This window comes from Mercenaria mercenaria, chromosome 12, assembly GCF_021730395.1.
Source record: "Mercenaria mercenaria strain notata chromosome 12, MADL_Memer_1, whole genome shotgun sequence".
In the NCBI taxonomy this organism is placed as follows: Eukaryota; Metazoa; Mollusca; class Bivalvia; order Venerida; family Veneridae; genus Mercenaria; species Mercenaria mercenaria.
In genome coordinates this window covers 31767486-31791927 of record NC_069372.1, presented here as the reverse complement: position 1 = coordinate 31791927, position 24442 = coordinate 31767486, and the positions used below count along the sequence as shown (strand labels likewise).

Here is a 24442-nt window from a genome sequence, read left to right as displayed (position 1 = left end):
CTGCAAACATTTGAATTATTGCCCCTTATTTGTGACAAATGTACCATTGGGGGCACACCCTGTGTCCTACAGACACATTCTAGTTTTGAAAATAGTTTCACACAAATTACCCTTATTTTATCTTCACAGACCAGTTCCAAATGATAAATCACAAAAATAAGCCCTCATAAATTTCAAGCAATTTACATTAGCTAAAATTATTGCCCTGATGTGAAAAACAACTAAACTCTTGAATCAAACTTGTATACTTTTGATATACAATGTCATGTATATATGGCACTTCAAAGTTTGGCCTTTTACTCTGGTTCAAATCTTTCTTTTGCTATTCATTCATACTCTTATGTCCTACATGTTTTTCAGATGCTATAATAAATCATAAATCATTGTATATAAAACTAACTCTGTAATGTACATTATACAAACACACTTGAAGCCTTTTACACATGTGAGTGCTTTAGGATCAATGTCCATCTTGTTTTTATAAGCAAATTTATTAAGGTCCTCCCTCGAATTTGTTTAAATGGGGGCACTTGCCTTTCTTAAATTTTAACTCACCTGAGCACTTTCTAAGCACAAAGATCTCAAGGTGAGCTATTGTGGTCGCTCACCATTTTTCCATCCATTATCCATCGATACTTTTTAGCTCCCCTGAGCATGAAGTGCTCGAGGGTGAACTATTGTGGTCAGTGATTGTCCGTCGTCCATCGTCCGACAACATTTTCCTTTAAACAATATCTCCTAAAGCACCATGCCAATTATAATGAAACTTCACAGGGTGTTCCTTGGATGGTCTTCTTTAAAAAGTGTTCAAAGAATTGAATTCCATACAGAACTCTGGTTGCCATGGCAACCAAAAGGAAAAACTTTAAAAATATTCTTGTCCAAACCCATAGGTCCTAGGACCTTGATATTTGGTAAGTAGCATCATCTAGTGGTCCTCTACCAAGTTTTTCAAATTTTCAACCTAGGGCCTAATATGGCCCCACCCTGGGGGGCCATATGGTTTATACAGACTTATATAGGGAAAACTTGGAAAATCTTCTTCTACAAAACCACATGGCCTAGGGCTTTGATATTTGGTATGTAGCATCATCTAGTGATCCTCTACAAAGACTGTTCAAATTATCCCCTAGGGCCAAATATGGCCCCACCTTGGGGTCCCATACTTCATATAGACTTATATAGAAAATCTTCTTGTACAAAACCACATGGCCAAGGGCTTTGATATTAAGTTTGTAGCATTGTGTAATAGTCCTTTACCAAGATTGTTCAAATTCCCCCCCTGTAGTTAAGACTGGCCCGCCCCGGGGGGAACATGTTTTAAATAGACTTGTATAGGGAAAACATTTTTAGCTCACCTGTCACATAGTGACAGGGTGAGCTTTTGTGATCGCCCTTCATCGGTCATCCGTCCGTGTTTACATTTAGATACATAAAAATTATGTGGCTATAATTACGTATTTTTATACGCCCGAAGGGACGTATTATGTTATGGTCCCGGTGTCCGTCCGTGCGTCCGTCTGTTAGCAATTTTGTGTCCGCTCTGTAACTTTTGAACCCCTTGAAGGATTTCGAAGAAACTTGACACAAATGTTCACCACACTGAGACGACGTGCAGAGCACATGTTTTGGATGTCTCATTTCAAGGTCAAGGTCACACTTAGGGGTCAAAGGTCATATGAGGTTGTTTCGTGTCCGCTCTGTAACTCTAGAACTGCTTGAAAAGAAACTTGGCACAAATGTTCACCACACTGAGACGACATGCAGAGCACTTGTTTCGGATGACTAGCTTCAAGGTCAAGGTCACACTTAGGAGTGAAAGGTCATATATGACTTTGCTGTGTCCGCTCCGAAACTCTTGAACTGCTTGAAGGATTTCAAAGAAACTTGGCACAAGTGTTCACCACACTGAGGCAACATGCAGAGGGCATGTTTTGGATGACTTGCTTCAAGGTCAAGGTCAAACTTAGGGGTCGAAGGTCATATATGATTTTGCTTTGTGTATATTGCTATGCACTGCAGTGCTCTTGTTTTTATTTGGCAGATCCCTTTTTAGCTCACCTGTCACATAGTGACAAGGTGAGCTTTTGAGATCACCCTTCGTCCGTCGTCCGTGGTCAGTCCGTGCATCTCGTGCCTCCGTGCGTCCGTCAACAATTTCTTGTCTGCACGATAGTGGTTTCATTTATGATTTTATTTTAACCAAACTTGCACACAACTTGTATCACCATAAGATCACGGTTCCTTTCTTGAACTGGCCAGATCCCATTATGGGTTCCAGAGTTATGGCCCCTGAAAGGGCCAGAATTAGCTATTGTGACCTTGTCTGCACAATAGCAGCTTTATTTATGATTTGAATTTTACCAAACTTGCACACAACTTGTATCACCATAAGATCTTGGTTCCCTTCTTGAACTGGCCAGATTCCATTATGGGTTCCAGAGTTATGGCCCCTGAATTGGCCAGAATTAGCTATTTTGACCTTGTCTGCACAATAGCAGCTTCATTTATGATTTGATTTTAACCAAACTTGCACACAACTTGTATCACCATAAGATCTCGGCTCTTTTCTTGAACTGGCAAGATTCCTTTGTGGGTTCCAGAGTTATGGCCCCTGAAAGGGCCAGAATTAGCTATTTTGACCTTGTCTGCACAATAGCAGCTTCATTTATGATTTGAATTTAATCAAACTTGCACAAAACTTGTGTCACCATAAGATCTCGGTTGCTTTCTTGAACCGGCCAGAGCCCGTAATGGATTCTAGAGTTATGGCCCCTGAAAGGGCCAAAATTAGCTATTTTGACCTTGTCTGCACAATAGCAGCTTCATTTATGATTTGATTTTAACCAGACTTGCACACAACTTGTATCACCACTAGATCTTGCTTCCTTGTTTTCAACTGGCCAGATTCCATCTTGGGTTCCAGAGTTATGGCCCCTTAAATGTCCAAAATTGGCTATTTTGGCTTTTGCAGCCATATAGAGACTTCATTAATGGTTTTATTTGATACAAACTTCCAAAATATCTTCAGCAACAATAAATCTTGGATTCCATGACAAATCAGATCCAATCATATGTTCCAGAGTTATTTTATATCTGATTACCTCCCCTGATTGTAATCAAAATGGATTTATATCAGTAATTACTTAAGGACTTATTTGAAATTTCATTATTGTAATTAGTTGGACTGAGACAATCAGGGTAGATAACTATAAACTGATTTTATGTCAAATTACCTCCCTTTATTTCAAATTTAAATTGTTATATCTCCATAACTTATGAAGATACTGATCTGAAATTTCATTTATGTCAACAGATTTATTTGGTAGATCCTTCTTTTGTCCACTTACAATATTTATTTTTTTTAATTACTTCCCTTTTACGTTACTATAAATAGCTTATTTTAGTACCTTTTTTATTATTGGCCGTAGGGAAAACACTAGACCAGTTTTCTGTGGTACAACATGGATGGTACCTCCAATTTTTAGGTGTATTTTAACATATCTATACCTTGTGATATGATAACAGGTGAGCGATATAGGGCCATCATGGCCCTCTTGTTTTTTCTTACAATATTTTTTTTTTGAATTACTTCCCTTTTTTTGTTACAATAAATAACTTATTTTGAAACTTTTTTATTATTGGCAGTAGGGAAAAACTATGACCACTTTTCTGTGGTACAACATGGATGGTACATCTAATTTTTAGATGTTTTTTTACATAACTTTACCTGGTAAGAATTTTTTAATTTTTTTGTGGACTTACAAATTTTTTATTTTTTTTTTAATTTCTTTTTTTTGTTGTTCCTGTCCTTTGGGCTTCAACAGTCAAGTTCTTTTAAATTTTACTCCCATCCTCTGATGTAACCCTTTGGGCATATATTGCCCCGCTTGGCGGCGCTCTTGTTAACACTTGTGTGGCTATATTCTCTTAGGTGTCTAGCCACATAAGAGACATATACAAACTGTATAAAACAATAAGAATTTAGCCTCTTTATGTTATGGAGTTAATGTTTGGATGTCCAAAGTGTCCTTCAGTCATTATGTGGCTGTCTGTCTAAATATTCTGAGGCTAGCTAGCGAAATAATGACAGTGGCCATAGGAAAACAGCATTTCATTCAGTGCAAACCTGCATTATCTACTAACCGTCACCATAACAACATAAGTTCTTCTAATAGCAATAACCCTAATCTTAATTGGGGTACTAAAGCTTAATTTTGAGTTGAACAGCCACATAAAATATTTCTATTGATGGACTTTTTGGCCACTTAAGAGATATGGACAGTGGGATCCACTAATACATGGATGGTTTAGCCACATAAAAATAGTAGCCACATGATATCTTTTAGACACATAATGTTTTAGATGCTTTAGCCACGTAAATACCTATTTGTTAGTTCGTCCGTCCGTCCTCAATTTCTTGTGAACACGAAAGAGACCACATTTTGCAAGCAATTTTGATCAAACTTGTACAAATCTTGTATTGTCATGATATCTCAGTTCCTTTCGAAAACTGGCCAGATCCCATCATGGGTTCTAGAGTTATTGCCCCTTGAAGGGTCAGAATTTGCTATTGTGCAGTCAACAATTTCTTGTCTGCACGATAGTGGTTTCATTTATGATTTTATTTTAACCAAACTTGCACACAACTTGTATCATCATAAGATCTTGGTTCCTTTCTTGAACTGGCCAGATCCCATTATGGGTTCTAGAGTTATGGCCCCTGAAAGGTCCAGAATTAGCTTTTTTGACCTTGTCTGCACATTAGCAGCTTTATTTATGGTTTGATTTTTACCAAACTTGCACACAACTTGTATCACCATAAGATCTTGGTTCCTTTCTTGAACTGGCTAGATTCCTTTATGGGTTCTAGAGTTATGGCCCCTGAATTGGCCAGAATTAGCTGTTTTGACCTTGTCTGCACAATAGCAGCTTCATTTATGATTTTATTTTATACCCCAGTCACATATACGGCGCGGATAGCTACGTCTAGCTACGGATAGAAACGTAGTAATCCATATCGATCCGCACCTGAGCCGTACGGATTGATAGGGATTACTACTTTAAGGTTCGGATCAGGTACGGATCAATACGGATTACTACATTTCTTTCCGTGGCTAGACGTAGCTATTCGCGCTGTATATGTGACTGTGGTATTAACCAAACTTGCACAAAATTTGTATCACCATAAGATCTTGGTTCCTTTCTTGAACTGGCCAGATTCCATTATGGGTTCCAGAGTGATGGCCCCTGAAAGGGCCAGAATTAGCTATTTTGACCTTGTCTGCACAATTGCAGCTTCATTTATGGTTTGAATTTGATCAAACTTGCACAAAACTTGTGTCACCTTAAGATCTTGGTTCCTTTCTTGAAACGGCCAGATCTCTTAATGGGTTCCAGAGTTATGGCCCCTGAAAGGGCCAAAATTAGCTATTTTGACCTTGTCTGCACAATAGCAGCTTCATTTATAATTTGATTTTAACCAAACTTGCACACAACTTGTATCACCACAAGATCTTGGTTCATTTCTTCAACTGGCCAGATTCCATTATGGGTTCCAGAATTATGGACCTTGATAGGGCCAGAATTAGCTATTTTGACCTTGTCTCCACAATAGCAGCTTCATTTATGATTTGAATTTAATCAAACTTGCACAAAACTTGTGTCACCGTAAGATCTTGGTTCCTTTCTTGAACCGGCCAGATCCCATAATGGGTTCTAGAGTTATGGCCCCTGAAAGGGCCAAAATTAGCTATTTTGACCTTGTCTGCACAATAGCAGCTTCATTTATGATTTGATTTTAACCAAACTTGCACAAAACTTGTATCACCATAAGATCTCGATTCCTTTTTATACGCCCGAAGGGACGTATTATGTTATCACTTCGATGTTCGTCTGTCTATCTGTCTGTCTGTTGGTTAGCAGTTTCCCTTCCGCTCTGTAACTCTTGAACCCCTTGAAGGATTTCAAAGAAACCTGACACAAATGTTCACCTCATCAAAACGACGTGCAGAGCACATGTTTCGGATGGCTCACTTCAAGGTCAAGGTCATACTTAGGGGTCAAAGGTCATATGACTTTGTTTTGTGTGTATATTGCTCTGCATTTGTGTTGCATTGCAGTGCTCTTGTTTTTATTTGGCAGATCCTTTTTTTGTTCACTTACAATAACAATTTTTTTAATTACTTCCCTTTTATGTTACTATAAATAGCTTATTTAGTAACTTTTTTATTATTGGCCGTAGGGAAAACCAGAGACCACTTTTCTGTGGTACAACATGGATGGTACCTCCAATTTTTAGGTGTATTTTGACATATCTGTACCTTGTAAGAATTTTTTTTTTCTTTTTGGTTAAATTTCTTCCCTTTGTTGTTCCTGTCCTTTGGACTTATGGCTATATAGAAAACTGATTTCAAAACAATTTTACACAAGACTAGTGTTCCTTGGGTGACCTTCTACTATATTCCTTCAAATAATTTTGATTCATCTAAAAACATGGCCTCTAAGGGGTTTTGCTTATTTTCCCTATATGCCTAGTATATGGAACTTTGAAAATCTTTTTGTCAGAAACTGCTGGTCCGTTTTCAAAATAATTTTACACAAATGTTTCTTGGGTGACCCTCTACCAAATTCCTTCAAATAATTTTGATTCATTGAAAAAGTGGCCGCCTGGGGGAGGGGCCCATTTTCGCATATGGCTATACAGAAAACTTCTTGTATGAAACTACTGGCCTGATTTGAAAATAATTTTATTTGAAGTAACTTTAAGAAAATTTCAACTATATTTTCTCATAATTCTTTTGATTGATCTTGATTATGATTTTTTGACCTTCTTGTCCTTAAGTGCAATGATAACAGGTGAGCGATATAGGGTCATGATGGCCCTCCCGGAGGGGAGTGTGTCCCTTGTTTTGCATTGACTTATAAAGTAAAAATATTTAAAAATCTTCTTGTGCAGAACCATAAGGCCAAGACCTTAGATATTTGGTACTTAGTATTGTCTAGGGGTCAACTGTCAAGACCCTGGGGTCTATTGACATACTCTTTAGTTTTTAAATTTACAGCATAGAAATTTGGACCACATCTATAATTTTTATACCCCGCGAACAACAAAGTTGTAAGGGGGAGTATACTGGTTTCAGGTTGTCTGTCTGTCCGTCCGTCCGTCTGTCTGTAGACACAATCTTGTGCGCACCATATCTCCTCACCCCTTGACACAATTTAACGAAACTTCACACAAGTGATCTGTAACAACAGTAGTTGTGCATGGTGCATGTTAGGTTCTTTCAGAAATAAAAGCAGAGTTACGGGACTTTCTTTTTTGTTACTATACTATATACATAGAGTCTGCATATGCAGTCTTGTGCACGCTAAATCTCTTGAACCCATGCACACAATTTAATGAAACTTCACACAAGTGATCAGTAGTAACCCTAGTTGTGCATGGTGCATGTTAGGTTCTTTCAGAAAAAAATTCTGCACATTAATGGGACTTTGTTTTTTGCTAATCAATATAATATATACATAGAGTCTGAATATGCAATCTTGTTCGTGCCTAATCTCCTGAACCCTTGCACACAATTTATTTAAACTTCACACAAGTGATCAGTACCAACCCTAGTTGTGTATGGTGCATGTTATGTTCTTTTAGATACATATTCTTCAGAGTTATGGGACTTTGTTTTTTGTTATATACTATATGGGCCATAGGCCCCCTCAGGCCTCTGTGTTTTAGCAATCATTGAGTTATTATGATGATACGCATAAGACTAGGTGCTTAACTGTCTGCAGCTTGTAACTTAATTGGGCAAAATATGTATTGTTTTTATCAAGTGTGCCACTTTTTTACATTCTTCTTTTGAAGCCCTGGACATGCAATAAAATAGCGCTTATTTGTCTAATTGTGATATAAAGTTGTGGAAGTATCATTTCCCTTGAATTGACAATGAAAAACGTAAATACATAACGTTTACATACGTAAACATGTTAAATACTTACATCGTTTTTGCAGACGCTCAAACCGGAACTGTAGTGATTGCGCTCAATATTATATTCTTTTTATAAAATGTAATCAAACAATCCTCGGTGCGTATAGGTTTTCAATACACATCTTATGGAAAGAGAGAAGTCAGTCAGAATGCAAGGAAAGGCCAATTGCAAATCAGAAATCAGGTTGTAAACAGTTATATGATACAAAGTAAATGTTATAATAGACTGCAAGTTATATCTCTTTTCCAAAATATTGGAGGGGCCAAACTATAGTTCGGCCCACCCTATCCTAACTTTGGGGGGGCCTGGCCCCCGCTGGCCCCCCCGGCTCCGACGCCTATGCACCCATGCTTAATAAGCTGTTATTTTTATTTTATCTCAATTTGGCAATTTACAAAATGCCTACAAATATTTTCAGGCATTCTACAAAATGCCTTGAAAATTCAGTCATTTTGTAAAATGACTAAAACACACAGTCATTTTACAAAATGCCTAAAAGTTTCAGGCATTATATAAAATGCCTAAATTCAGAAAATGCCTGTAACATATACATAGTCTGCATATGAAATATTGTGCGTGCCTAATCTCCCGAACCATTGCACACAATTTAATGAAACTTCACTCAAGTGATCAGTACCAACCTTACTTGTGCATGGCGCATGTAAAGTTCTTTTAGAAAAATATTCTGAAAAGTTATGGGGCTTTTGTTACTATACTATATACATAGAGTCTATAATATATTTTAACTGTTCAAGCAAGCAACTCAGGTGAGCGATATAGGGCCATTATGGCCCTCTTGTCTTCAAATGACATCTCCTTTGAACTGTATGGTGGAAGCTGATGAAACGTGGCCTGGGTGTTCCTTGTTTGGTCTTCTTCCAAACTTTTTATAATGGATCTGCTTGGCTGCACATTGGGACAGCCAGAGCTAAAAATAGAAAAATCATCAAATAACATCTTCTCCTTAACTGCTAATCAGGTTTTTCAATATTTTCACACAAATAGTCTTTGTGTGACCTTCTACCAAGATACTTCAAAGTATTCTGATTTGTCATAGATGACCACCAGAAAACATGGCCATTTTTTGCTATATCTGTATAGTTGAAAATTTAAAAATCTTTTTTTTTGTGAAACTGTTGGCCATTATTTAAAATAATTTCATTCAGATGGTCTTTGTATAACCATCTACCAAGATTGTTCAGATTATATTGATTCTTCAAAAAAGGTGACTGTAAGGGGGCTTAGTCACTTTTTGGTATATGTTTATAGTGGAATTTGTTTGATATTGTGTCTTGTCAGATGAGCAACATTGGGCCACTATGGTACTTTCGTTCTTCTTAATTCCCAATGTTTTTGTCTGTACAATAACTTTGCAACTATGGAATAAAATTCTTCTGTTATTTTGAGTAATCCCTCTGTCATCACTAAAGCAGCAAAGGTGAAAATGTACTTTTTAAGGTGGATTTAATTAGTGAAACATGTCTTATTTATTACAGAGATACAGAATGCAGATTTTTAGCAAGCTCATCAAAGGTAGGTGGACAATCGTTTACACAAAATACTGCAGTGATGCATAGAAACACATGAATTTCCAGTAAAACATAGATACATAGAGCCTTGCAGTGAGATATAGATTCATATAGAGCCTTGTAATGATATATAGATACATATAGAGCCTTGCAGTGATATATAGATTCATATAGAGCCTTGTAATGATATATGGATACATATAGAGCCTTGCAGTGATATATAGATTCATATAGAGCCTTGCAGTGATATATAGATTAATATAGAGCCTTGTAGTGATTATATAGATTCATATAGAGCCTTGCAGTGATATATATATAGATTCAGAGATTCATATAGAGCCTTGCAATGATATATAGATACATATAGAGCCTTGCAGTGATATATAGATTCATATAGAGCCTTGCAGTGATATATAGATTCATATAGAGCCTTGCAGTGATATATATAGATACATATAGAGCCTTGCAGTGATATATAGATTCATATAGAGCCTTGCAGCGATATATATAGATTCAGAGATTCATATAGAGCCTTGTAATGATATATAGATACCTATAGAGCCTTGCAGTGATATATAGATTCATATAGAGCCTTCCAGTGAAATATAGATTCATATAGAGCCCAGCAGTGATATATATAGATACATATAGAGCCTTGCAGTGATATATAGATTCATGTAGGGCCTTGCAATGATATATAAATTCATATACAGACCTTGCAATCATATATAGATTCATATAGAGCCTAACAGTGATGTATAGATACATATAGAGCCTTGCAGTGATATATAGGGCCTTGCAGTGATTTTATAGATTCATATAGAGCCTTGCAATGATATATAGATTCATATAGAGCCTTTCGATCATATATAGATTCATATAAAGCCTTACAATGATATATAGATTTATATAGAGCTTTTCAATTATACAATGATTCATATAGAGCCTTGCAATGATATATAGATACATATATAGCCTTGCAGTGATATATAGATTCATATAAAGCCTTGCAGTGATATATAGATTCATATAGAGCCTGGCAGTGATATAGCCTTGCAGTGATACATAGATTCATATGGAGCCTTGCAATGATATATAGATTCCTAGATTCATATAGAGCCTTGCAGTGATATATAGTTCATATAGAGCCTGGCAGTGATATAGCCTTGCAGTGATATATAGATTCATATAGAGCCTTGCAGTGATATATAGATTCATATAGAGCCTGGCAGTGATATAGCCTTGCAGTGATATATAGATTCATAGATTCATATAAAGCCTTGCAGTGATATATAGTTTCATTAATTCATATAGAGCCTTGCAATGATATATAGATTCCTAGATTCATATAGAGCCTTGCAGTGATATATAGATTCATATACAGCCTGGCAGTGATATAGCCTTGCAGTGATATATAGATTCATATAGAGCCTTGCAGTGATATATAAATTCATATGGAGCCTTGTAATGATATAAAGATTCATATAGAGCCTTGCATTGATATAAAGATTCCTATAGAGCCTTGCAGTGATATAAAGATTCATATAGAGCCTTGCAATGATGTATAGATTCATATAGAGCCTTGCAGTGATATATATATTCATATAGAGCCTTGCAGTGATATATAGATTCATGTAGGGCCTTGCAATGATATATAAATTCATATACAGACCTTGCAATCATATATAGATTCATATAGAGCCTAACAGTGATGTATAGATACATATAGAGCCTTGCAGTGATATATAGGGCCTTGCAGTGATTTTATAGATTCATATAGAGCCTTGCAATGATATATAGATTCATATAGAGCCTTTCGATCATATATAGATTCATATAAAGCCTTACAATGATATATAGATTTATATAGAGCTTTTCAATTATACAATGATTCATATAGAGCCTTGCAATGATATATAGATACATATAGAGCCTTGCAGTGATAACATAGATTCATATAAAGCCTTGCAGTGATATATAGTTTCATTGATTCATATAGAGCCTTGCAATGATATATAGATTCCTAGATTCATATAGAGCCTTGCAGTGATATATAGATTCATAAAGAGCCTTGCAGTGATATATAGATTCATATAGAGCCTGGCAGTGATATAGCCTTGCAGTGATATATAGATTCATAGATTCATATAGAGCCTTGCAGTGATATATAAATTCATATAGAGCCTTGCATTGATACAAAGATTCATATAGAGCCTTGCAGTGATATAAAGATTCATATAGAGCCTTGCAGTGATATATAGATTCATATAGAGCCTTGCAGTGGTATATAGATTCATATAGAGCCTTGCAGTGATATATAGATTCATATAGATCCTTGCAGTGATATATAGATTCCTATAGAGCCTTGCAGTTATATATATATTCATATAGAGCCTTGCAGTGATATATATAGATAATGATAGAGCCTTGCAGTGATATATAGATTCATGTAGAGCCTTGCAGTGATATATAGATTCATATAGAGCCTGGCAATGATATATAAATTCATATTGACCTTGCAATGATATATAAATTCATATTGACCTTGCAATGATATATAGATTCATATAGAGCCTTGCAGTGATTATATAGATTCATATAGCGTCTTGCAGTGATATATAGATTCATATAGAGCCTTGCAGTGATAAATATATACATATAGAGCCTTGCAGTGATATATAGATACATATAGAGCCGTGCAGTGATATATAGATTTATATAGGGCCTTGCAGTGATTTTATGGATTCATATAGAGCCTTGCAGTGATATATAGATAATACTGAGCCTTGCTTGGATATATGGATACATATAGAGCCTTGCAGTTATATATAGATACATATAGAGCCTAGCAGTGATATATATAGATACATATAGAGACTTGCAGTGATATATAGATTCATATAGAGCCTTGTGTTGATTATATAGATTCATATAGAGTCTTGCAGTGATATATAGATTCATATAGAGCCTTGCAGTGATATATAGATTTATATAGGGCCTTGCAGTGATTTTATGGATTCATATAGAGCCTTGCAGTGATATATAGATAATACTGAGCCTTGCATGGATATATGGATACATATAGAGCCTTGCAGTTATATATAGATACATATAGAGCCTAGCAGTGATATATTTAGATACATATAGAGACTTGCAGTGATATATAAATTCATATAGAGCCTTGTGTTGATTATATAGATTTATATAGAGCCTTGCAATGATATAAACATACATAAAGAGCCTTGCAGTGATATATAGATTCATACAGAGGCTTGCAGTGATACATAGATTCGTAGATTCATAGAAATTCTTGCAATGATATATAGATACAATTAGAGCCTTGCAGTTATTATATAGATTCATATAGAGCCTTGCAGTGATATATACCGTATAGTGGGTTATTTCTGCGGTCAAAATATTCTGCATTTTGGTCCCAAAAATTATGAAAGAAATTTCTGCGTGTTTAATTTTTGCGTTTTCACATAAAAGGAAGTGAAAGTTCTGCGTTTTCGATACCAAGGAGGAGGTAGTTCCCCGCATGATCGGACGTCGTGAGAATGATAGTGTATGAAAACAATAAACTAAATTACCGGTAACTGCTGTTAAGTAGCTTTTCTTTTAATGAATACATTGTAGAATATAATAACATGTGAATTGGACAAATATAAGTCCAACAACTGCAAACTGCGGTATATCGGCATAACGGTTACATAAGTATAAAGGTTACTAAGGTATAGTTCGGAAGATGTTAATAAGAACAACTCAAGTGAAATTCACTCAGTTTATTACATTCACAAAAAAATCAAACAAACAACAAAAAAAAGAAGAAACATTTTCTGGGGGATTAACAGTTAGGACTTTGATTGACCATCACACCTAATTATACCATTATCGGTAATTGTTAGATGACGACGGTAATTTCAAATAACTAGACCATGCCATTGTGAACTTTGGATTACCTCGGGTAATATATCCTGAAACAACATTGATGAAAAAATGCAGATTTTTTTGCGTTTTAAATTTTTGCTGGATGAATATTCTGCTGGAAATATTTTTGCGATTCTACTGAGAGACCGCAGAAACGCAGAAATATTGCCCCCGTAGAAATAACCCGCTATACGGTAGATTCATATAGAGCCTTTCAATCATATATAGATTCATATAAAGCCTTGCAATGATATATAGATTTATATAGAGCTTTTCAATTATATATAGATTCATATAGAGCCTTGCAATGATATATAGGTACATATAGAGCCTTGCAGTGATTACATAGATTCATATAAAGCCTTGCAGTGATATATAGTTTCATTAATTCATATAGAGCCTTGCAATGATATATAGATTCCTAGATTCATATAGAGCCTTGCAGTGATATATAGATTCATATAAAGCCTGGCAGTGATATAGCCTTGCAGTGATATATAGATTCATATAGAGCCTTGCAGTGATATATAGATTCATATAGAGCCTGGCAGTGATATAGCCTTGCAGTGATACATAGATTCATATGGAGCCTTGCAATGATATATAGATTCCTAGATTCATATAGAGCCTTGCAGTGATATATAGTTCATATAGAGCCTGGCAGTGATATAGCCTTGCAGTGATATATAGATTCATATAGAGCCTTGCAGTGATATATAGATTCATATAGAGCCTGGCAGTGATATAGCCTTGCAGTGATATATAGATTCATAGATTCATATAAAGCCTTGCAGTGATATATAGTTTCATTAATTCATATAGAGCCTTGCAATGATATATAGATTCCTAGATTCATATAGAGCCTTGCAGTGATATATAGATTCATATACAGCCTGGCAGTGATATAGCCTTGCAGTGATATATAGATTCATATAGAGCCTTGCAGTGATATATAAATTCATATGGAGCCTTGTAATGATATAAAGATTCATATAGAGCCTTGCATTGATATAAAGATTCCTATAGAGCCTTGCAGTGATATAAAGATTCATATAGAGCCTTGCAATGATGTATAGATTCATATAGAGCCTTGCAGTGATATATAGATTCATATAGAGCCTTGCAGTGATATATAGATTCATATAGAGCCTTGCAATAATATGTAGATTTATAGATTCATCTAGAACCTTGCAATGATGTATAGATTCATATAGAGCCTTGCAGTGATACATAGATTCATCTAGAGCCTTGCAATGATATGTAGACTTTTTACATAGCTGCATGGGATATATGCATTAAAAGTTTCCACAGTCTCTTGTTAAGAATTTAATACTCATAGTCTGATAACGATTGAATATGAGCACGTATTTCTATTCTTCAAATTAAAGGGTTTTGCAATAAGGAAAAAGTCCTAAAAAAACATATCCTCATTTTTTAAAGGTTTTACTACATATATCAAGTCTGCGCTACAGCTATTTTAACTCCGCAAATATTTTCTTAAATTCACAACTTCGGACAATTGTCGCAAATTCAGAACTGTCGTGAAACAGCTTTTTTATAGTACAGAATGAGTAAGAAGTTTGAACGATAAAAATCTATCATAAAAGTTTTGTCAAACAGGCCCCTGGTCTGTAGGTTTAAGGTCAAGGTCACAAATTGAGCTCAAAGGTCAAATCTGTCTGTCATGTTTAGTGTCCGGAGCGTAATTTATTGACCATACATATCAATACACAAAAGTTGGGTCTTTCTTTACCATTATGTGACTGTATTATTACATGGAAGGGCTCCTGGGGTCTTTCTTTACCATATTTGTCTGTGTTAATACATGGAGGAGCTCCTAGCGTCTTTCTTTACCAAATGTGACTGTATCAATACATGGAGGAGCTCCTGGGTCTTTATCATATGTGACTGTATCAATACACAGAGGAACTCTTGGGTCTTTCTTTATCATATGTGACTGTATCAATACATGGAGGAGCTCCTGTGTCTTTCTTTATCATATGTGACTGTATCAATACACGGAAGAGCTCCTGGGTCTTTCTTTATCATATGTGACTGTATCAATACACGGAGGAGCTCCTGGGTCTTTCTTTATCATATGTGACTGTATCAATACACGGAGGAGCTCCTGTGTCTTTCTTTATCATATGTGACTGTATCAATACACGGAGGAGCTCCTGTGTCTTTCTTTATCATATGTGACTGTATCAATACACGGAGGAGCTCCTGGGTCTTTCTTTATCATATGTGACTGTATCAATACACGGAGGAGCTCCTGTGTCTTTCTTTATCATATGTGACTGTATCAATACACGGAGGAGCTCCTGTGTCTTTCTTTATCATATGTGACTGTATCAATACATGGAGGAGCTCCTGGGTCTTTCTTTATCATGTGTGACTGTATCAATACATGGAGGAACTCCTGGGGTCGTTCTTTACCATCTAAAACATTGTTCACATTTATCCTTATAGCTTACAACAAAGTTTCCTCTTAGGCTATGTAATTTGAATATGATATCAGACTTGCTTGGGTCACACTTGTGCTAGTGGCCTTTCACAACCTAATTAAATTGGATGTTAAAAAAATTGATGTATGTATATTATTTCAGGATGCAACCGTACGAATTTGGGACACAGTTTTATCCCAATGTACAGTTTGCATATCAGGACATTTACAGTGTGTAACTTGTGTGAAATGGGGCGGTACAGACCTTCTATATACAGCTTCACAAGACAGGACAATAAAAGTTTGGACATGTGATGTAAGAAGTCTTTTCTTTAAGTTGCAGCTTCTGTCTCTTTAACAACAATTTTAATGGGTTGTTTTATGTTACTACTGGAGAAATTAGTTTCAAAGGATGGTACTCATATAGACACAACAGGAGTATTGGCAGATGAATTGGTGTCCACTCAATAACATTGAGTTTTTTTCTCAAAACTAAGCCAAACAGTGAGTATTTATGTGTAAAATCTAGGTCAAGGTCAGTAAGCAGCCAGGTAATACTTGTATACTTAGAAGATAAAAGGTAAGTGTAGATTTCTCGGAAGCCACAGAGCACCCCAAAAACAGCCATAGAGCCATGCATTACTTAGTGGGCCCGCAACAAAAAAAGCTGTAACAGAAAAATATTGCTTCAAAAATCCAACAAGTACATTTTAATTATATGCAAAATACAGAAAAAAGGTGGGAAGAGAAAATCAAGTATCTGGGAACCATACCAGACTTACACAGAATGTTTATCTCTACAAAATGTAAGGCAAGTTCAGTTAAGGATTTAACTTCCAGTTGAATTAACCTTTCATAATATATTGTGCTTATAATGTAGTCTTTATGTGATAAATGAAAACTATTTCTGTTCAATTTCTGGATAGTTACCAATATTGAAATAAATTTGCATCTTTGATTCTTAACCAGATTTGATTTTATTGTGACAATGTGGCACTGTTGTTGTGCCTTCCAAAATTGTTTGCTCTTGTCAGTCTGTCTATCAGATCGTCTGATTTTTTGTCATGCAATTCTTAAAAAAGTATTTGACCAAAGTCATCAAGCTGCACAGGATTCTGATTCAGCGTGTGAAGTTGTGAACCTGTTGTTGTAATTGGGATTTCATACATTCAGATCAAGAATTATGGCCCTTGATTAAGTAAAACAAGTACGATAAAAAGGGCCTAGGAGATTGTGTGGCATGTATCTCAAAAAGTACTTGACCTAGGATTATGAAACATTATTTGAATACTATTCAGCATGTGAAGTTGTGCACTTGGGGTTTTGTTTCAGATTTAATTCAGCTAAACCAATGTAATGGCCCTCAAGTTAGTAGAAATATGCATAAAATCTCAAAACATATTTGACCTAGGGTCATGAAACATGATAGAGATATTATTATGTCTCTCACATGTAGTGGGGGATGACATATTGATGCAGTGTTGTCTGTCCATCTGCCACAAAGTTTGTCCAAGCAACTCCTCGGGCACCACAGGGCAGATTTACACCAAACTTAACAGGAGTGATCATTGTCATGCCTTAAATTATCAGCGGCATGTTCCTGTTTGATGTTTTTATGCCCCCAAAGGTGGGCATATTAAAATCGCACTGTCTGTCTGTGCGTCTGGTTAATTCTTGTCTGGGCTGTAACTCTTTCATCCATAAAGGGATTTTGAAATTACTTGGCATAAATGTTCACCATAATGAGACAACGTGTCCTGCGCAAGACCCAGACCCGTAGCTCCAAGGTCAAGGTCACACTTAGAGGTCAAAGGTTATCATGGTCTGTTTCGTGTCCGGTCCATAACTCTGCCATCCATGAAGGGATTTTCAAATAACTTGGCATAAATGTTTACCATAATGAGACGACGTGTCATGCGCAAGATCCAGACCCCTACCTCCAAGGTCAAAGTTACACTTAGAAGTCAAAGGTTAACAGGGTCTGTTTCGTGTCCGGTCTATAACTCTGCCATTCATCAAGGGATTTTGAAATTACTTGGCATAAATGTTCCTCATAATGAGATGACATGTCATGTGCAACATCCGGACCCATAGTTCTAAGGTCAAGGTCACACTTAGAGGTTAAAGGTTAACAGGGTCTGTTGCTTGTACGGTCCACAACTTTATACCGACGAAGGGATTTTGAAATTACTTGGCATAAATGTTCCCTATAATGAGATGAGGTGTCATGCACAAGACCCAGACCCCTAGCTCCAAGGTCAAGGTCACACTGAAAAGTCAAAGGTTTTTCTTGTCTGGTTCTTAACACATGGTGGGGGGACACCAGTGTTCTGTAGCCACACATGGTGGGGGGACATCAGTGTTCTGTAGCCACACATGGTGGTTTTGGAAAGTACAGAGATAAAAATAGAGAAATACTGACACTTTGGCGAGAAACTAATTGAGTAATAATTATGATTTTGTGTATTATGAAGAAATTTGAGGGTTTATTAATACTTCATTGGTGAAAGTTTTACTTGAATTTATGTAAATTGGCTTTTTCAGGGTATGTTATGTAGGACATTACAAGGGCATGGTCACTGGGTAAACATTCTAGCACTGAGCACAGATTATGTAATGAGAACAGGGGCTTTTGACCCAAGGAATGCTGATTTAGTGTATAGAGAACAAACTACAACCAGTAAGTTCTTTCTTTTATAACCATTCTTCCAGATACAAAGTATATGAATGCTGTATTGGAGTATCTATTGATTCATCCATCCTGCCGTCTATCTGTCCATTATTTCTATCTGGGGGCATGGCTCAGAAAATGTTTAATGGATTTTCAAATAACTACATGTAAATGTTTATCAACATAACTTGGCAAGAATCACACAAGACCCAGGTAACTAGGTCAAAGTTCAAGGTAACACTGAGGTCAAAGGTATAATGACAAAATTTTGTGTCTGCTTCATATTTTCTAAACCACTGGAAAGATTTTGATAAAATCTAGCATTAATTGCTAACCTCATCAAGGTGAGTATCAACCCAGGTGCCTACGTTGAAGGTAACATAGGTCTGTATGAAGTCTTATAAAGTCCTCTGTTAAATTTCTTCCAATAGGAACACTTTAATTGGACACTGGAATAGAAATATCTTTAATTGACATTTTGTAATGAACTGTTTGAAGACCTTCATTAAACTATGTCTGAAGCAGCCTTGTATAACCTTCCCAAAAATTTTCTCTGATGAGGGCACTTGACCTATTTTTAGCTCACCTGAGTACAAAGTGCTCCAGGTTAGCTATTATGATATCTCGCCATCCAACTCTTTTCTTGATATACCCTCTGAAACTACTGGTCAGAATTCCATCTGTAGCATCCATGCTTTGCCCTCTATCAAGTTTGTTGAACTGTTCCAGGTTGGCCCCTTTTACGGACCGCAAGAGCTGAAAATCGAAAAGCATTGAAACTACTTCTCATGAATGTTCATCTAACTTGTTCTGTAGAAACATTATAAAGTCTTCTACCAGATTTTTGTACCCCTCAAACAACGAAGCTGTAAGGGGGGGGAGGGGTATACTGGTTTCAAGTTGTCTGTCCGTCTGTCTGTAGACAAAATCTTGTGGGCACCAACTCTTCTCATCCCCTTGACACAATTTAATGAAACTTCACACAAGTGATCAGTATCAACATTAGTTGTGCATGGTGCATGTAAGGTTCTTTCAGAAAAAAAAATTTGCAGAGTTACGAGACTTCGTTTTTTTGTTACTATACTATATACATAGAGTCTGCATATGCAGTCTTGTGCACGCTTAATCTCCTAAACCCATGTACACAATTTAATGAAACTTCACATAAGTGATCAGTAGTGCACGCATGTTAGGTTCTTTCAGAAAAAAATTCTGCACATTTATGGGACTTTGTTTATTGTTAATATACTATATAGCCTGTTATATATTGTTAATATACTAGTACCGCAGGTACTAGTGACAATAAATACAGTAAGCAAGCAAATAAAAAATAACAGTTATTTTGTTTAATAAACAATTTCAAATAATTCATTATCTATCAAAACGTACAAAGTTTTGACACAAATACTCCCGACAGTTACGTACACTTTTTACCATTTTGATTTGGTATGTCCTTGGTATTTTTAGCTCACCTGAGCACAAAGTGCTCATGGTGAGGTATTGTGATCACGCTGTGCCCATCGTCCGTCCGTCAAGTCGTCCGTTGTCAACAATTATGTTTAAACGACATCTCCTCCAAAACTACTGAATGTATTTTGATGAAACTGGGCCTGGATATACAAATGGTCCTTCTGTCACCCTCTACCAAGATTGTTCAAATTATACTGATTTGTCAAAAAACATAGCCGCCAGGGGGGCATGGTCACTTTCCCTTTATGTATATAGTGGAAATTAAAAAAATCTTCTTGTGTGAAACTGCTGGCCCAATTTTAAAATAATTTCACACAAATGGTCCTTGTGTGACCCTCTACCAAGATTGTTCAAATTATTCCGTTTTCTCAAAAAACATGGCTGCCAGGGGGCGTGGTCACTTTTCCCTATAATGTATTTAGTGGAAATTTAAAAAGTCTTCTTGTGTGAAACTGCTGGCCCAATTTTAAAATAACTTTGCACAAATGGTCCTTGTGTGACCCTTTACCAATATTGTTCAAATTAATCCGATTTTTTAAAAAAACATGGCCGCCATGGTCACTTTTTATTCACAATTTCTTTAAACAACATCTTTTCCAAAACCACTGAATGGATTTTGATGAAACTTTACACAAACAATGTCTGGATACCCCTCTTTCAATTTTTAGCTCACCTGTCACAAAGTGACAAGGTGAGCTTTTGTGATCGTGCGGTGTCCGTCGTCCGTCGTCCGTCCGTGCGTCCGTGCGTCCGTGCGTAAACTTTTGCTTGTGACCACTCTAGAGGTCACCTTTTTCATGGGATCTTTATGAAAGTTGGTCAGAATGTTCATCTTGATAATATCTAGGTCAAGTTCGAAACTGGGTCACGTGCCATCAAGAACTAGGTCAGTAGGTCTAAAAATAGAAAAACCTTGTGACCTCTCTAGAGGCCATATATTTCACAAGATCTTCATGAAAATTGGTCAGAATGTTCACCTTGATGATATCTAGGTCAAGTTCGAAACTGGGTCACGTGCCATCAAAAACTAGGTCAGTAGGTCTAAAAATAGAAAAACCTTGTGACCTCTCTAGAGGCCATATATTTCACAAGATCTTCATGGAAATTCATCAGAATGTTCACCTTGATGATATTTAGGTCAAGTTCGAAACTGGGTCACATGCCTTCAAAAACTAGGTCAGTAGGTCTAAAAATAGAAAAACCTTGTGACCTCTCTAGAAGCCATATATTTCACAAGATCTTCATGAAAATTGGTCAGAACGTTCACCTTGATGATATCTAGGTCAAGTTCGAAACTGGGTCACGTGCCATCAAAAACTAGGTCAGTAGGTCAAATAATAGAAAAACATTGTGACCTCTCTAAAGGCCATATTTTTCATGGGATCTGTATGAAAGTTGGTCTGAATGTTCATCTTGATGATATCTAGGTTAGATTCGAAACTGGGTCACGTGTGGTCAAAAACTAGGTCAGTAGGTCTAAAAATAGAAAAAAATTGTGACCTCTCTAGAGGCCATATATTTCATGAGATCTTCATGAAAATTGGTCAGAATGTTCACCTTGATGATATCTAGGTCAAGTTCGAAAGTGGGTCATATGCCATCAAAAACTAGGTCAGTAGGTCAAATAATAGAAAAACCTTGTGACCTCTCTAGAGGCCATATTTTTCATGGGATCTGTATGAAAGCTGGTCTGAATGTTCATCTTGATGATATCTAGGTGAAGTTCGAAACTGGGTCATGTGCCATCAAAAACTAGGTCAGTAGGTCAAATAATAGAAAAACATTGTGACCTTTCTAAAGGCCATATTTTTCATGGGATCTGTATGAAAATTGGTCTGAATGTTCATCTTGATGATATCTAGGTCAAGTTTTGAAACAGGGTCATGTGCGATCAAAAACTAGGTCAGTAGGTCTAAAAATAGAAAAACCTTGTGACCTCTCTAGAGGCCATACTTGTGAATGGATCTCCATAAAAATTGGTCAGAATGTTCACCTTGATGATATCTAGATCAAGTTTGAAACTGGGTCACGTGCCTTAAAAAACTAGGTCAGTAGGTCAAATAATAAAAAAACCTTGTGACCTCTCTAGAGGCCATACTTTTCATGGGATCTGTATGAAAGTTGGTCTGAATGTTCATCATGATGATATCTAGTTCAAGTTTGAAACTGGGTCAACTGCGATCAAAAACTAGGTCAGTAGGTCTAAAATTATTAAAATCTTTTGACCTCTCTAGAGGCCATATTTTTCAATGGATCTTCATGAAAATTGATCTGAATGTTCACCTCGATGATATCTAGGTCATTTTCGAAACTGGGTCACATGCAATCAAAAACTAGGCCAGTAGGTATAAAAATAGAAAAACCTTGTGACCTCTCTAGAGGCCATATTTTTCATGAGATCTTCATGAAAATTAGTGAGAATGTTCACCTTGATGATATCTAGGCAAAGTTCAAAACAGGGTCACGTACCTTCGAAAACTAGGTCAATAGGTCAGATAATAAAAAAACCTTGTGACCTCTCTAGAGACCATATTTTTCAATGGATCTTCATGAAAATTGGTCAGAATTTTTATCTTGATAATATTTAGGTCAAGTTCAAAACTGGGTCACATGAGCTCAAAAACTAGGTCACTATGTCAAATAATAGAAAAAACGACGTCATACTCAAAACTGGGTCATGTGGGAAGAGGTGAGCGATTCAGGACCATCATGGTCCTCTTGTTTTTCAAATGGTTCTGGTTCATTGGACATATGGGTCTTTTTGGTTAAAAATAGGTTTTCAGCTATCACACTTTAAAAATCTTTTTCTCTTGAGTTTTGATAGTTTGCTTGTGATATAAGGTTTAACTCTCTACCATAATTGACCAAATTATTGCCCTAAGGTCAAAAATGGCCATACCCCTGTATGTGACATGTACTTACTATAGGCTTTTATATAAGAAACTTCGAAAATTTTCTTCTCTGAATCAATAATAGCTAGAGCCTTGATTTTTGACATATGATATCAGAGTTGTACTGTCTAACTACTGCCCTAGGTTAAAGAATGTGTGTGACGGCTAACATAGAAGAAACCTATTAATACTTGTACCATTACGTTATACAAACACACTTAAAGCCTTAAACTCAGGTGAGCGCTTTAGGGTCAATGACCCTCTTGTTTTGTTGTAGTTGTAGAATTATTACTACTATATTTGTTTAAAAATATTACTTATTTGTTTATTCTGGTACACTAAGAAAAACTGTTTGTAAAAACAGTTTAATTATAACAATATTGGTAAAATTATGTGAACTGTTCCACACCCAGTACTTTACAATTAACAATTGACAATTAAGTGTCCGTTTCGCGAAATGGAATGTCAGTGTTTACTTTCACGGTATGTGGCCATTAAACCCAGTCTGTTTCGGAAATTATGGTACCAAGGCCGGAATTAAATGGAAGCAGGGCATTTTGGGATCGTCATTCATCCAAATCGGGCCTATTTATACAGAGGACATTAACAAAACATTGGAGAAAACGTTAACATGTGAAAAATACAGGATTTTGGTTTAATTGGATAGAAATTTTAAGTATGTCAACTATTTTGGAAGTATACTCACCAAAATTCTATGCATTCTGGATAAATTGAGTAAAATTTGAACTGAAAATGAAAGTAGTTTGTTTGTAAACAATGTCCAGATGATGCTGCAGTGCAAAATGGAAATAACATCAAATTACCAATGATGCAAGAATACCACTGATGACTATACATAGTCTGCATATGCAATTATCTGCATGCCTAATCTCCCGAACCCTTGCACACAGTTTAATGGGACTTCACACAAAGTGATCAGAACCAACCCTAGTTGTGCTTGGTGCATGTTATGTTCTTTTAGATAAATACTCTGCAGAGTTATTGGACTTTTTGTTACTACACTATGTACATAGAGTCTGCATATGCAAATTTGTGCACGCCTAATCTCCCAAACCATTGCACACAATTTGATGAAACTTCACAAAAGTGATCAATACCAACCTTACTTGTGCATGGTGCATGTTAGGTTTGTTCAGAAAAATATTCTGCAGAGTTATTGGACTTTGTTTTTTGCTACTATACTATATACATACAGTCTATATACATATAGTCCACATAATTATGCAACCTTGTATGTTTCAAATTGCAATGTACTGTGTCAGTGCGTGCAGGAAGTACATTCATCACCTTCAGTGATAGCTCTATTTCATACAGGAGTGCTTGGCTCATTTTAAAGGCCACTACAACTAAAAGTAGAAATACCTTTAAACACTTTTTCTTTTGAACCACTTGATGGATTGTCATCAGACTTGATTTTTTGCATTATTATAAGGTCCACTTCCCAATTTGTTCAATTGAGAGAATTAGGCCCCTTTATGGGGGCTGCAAAAACTAGAAT

At 36.2% G+C, this 24442-nt stretch overlaps 1 protein-coding gene across 2 annotated transcripts in view; it reads left to right on the top strand.

Moving 5' to 3' along the window:
* The window catches only part of LOC123533603 (notchless protein homolog 1-like), a 154669-nt gene that overhangs the window by 33309 nt on the left and 96918 nt on the right, over positions 1–24442 (top strand). For both annotated transcript variants that reach the window (XM_045315317.2, XM_045315319.2), the window contains exons 6-8: positions 9486–9522; positions 16055–16207; positions 18436–18571. In XM_045315317.2, coding sequence (XP_045171252.2) covers positions 9486–9522; positions 16055–16207; positions 18436–18571 — 326 coding nt within the window. The remainder of the gene's footprint in view (positions 1–9485; positions 9523–16054; positions 16208–18435; positions 18572–24442) is intronic.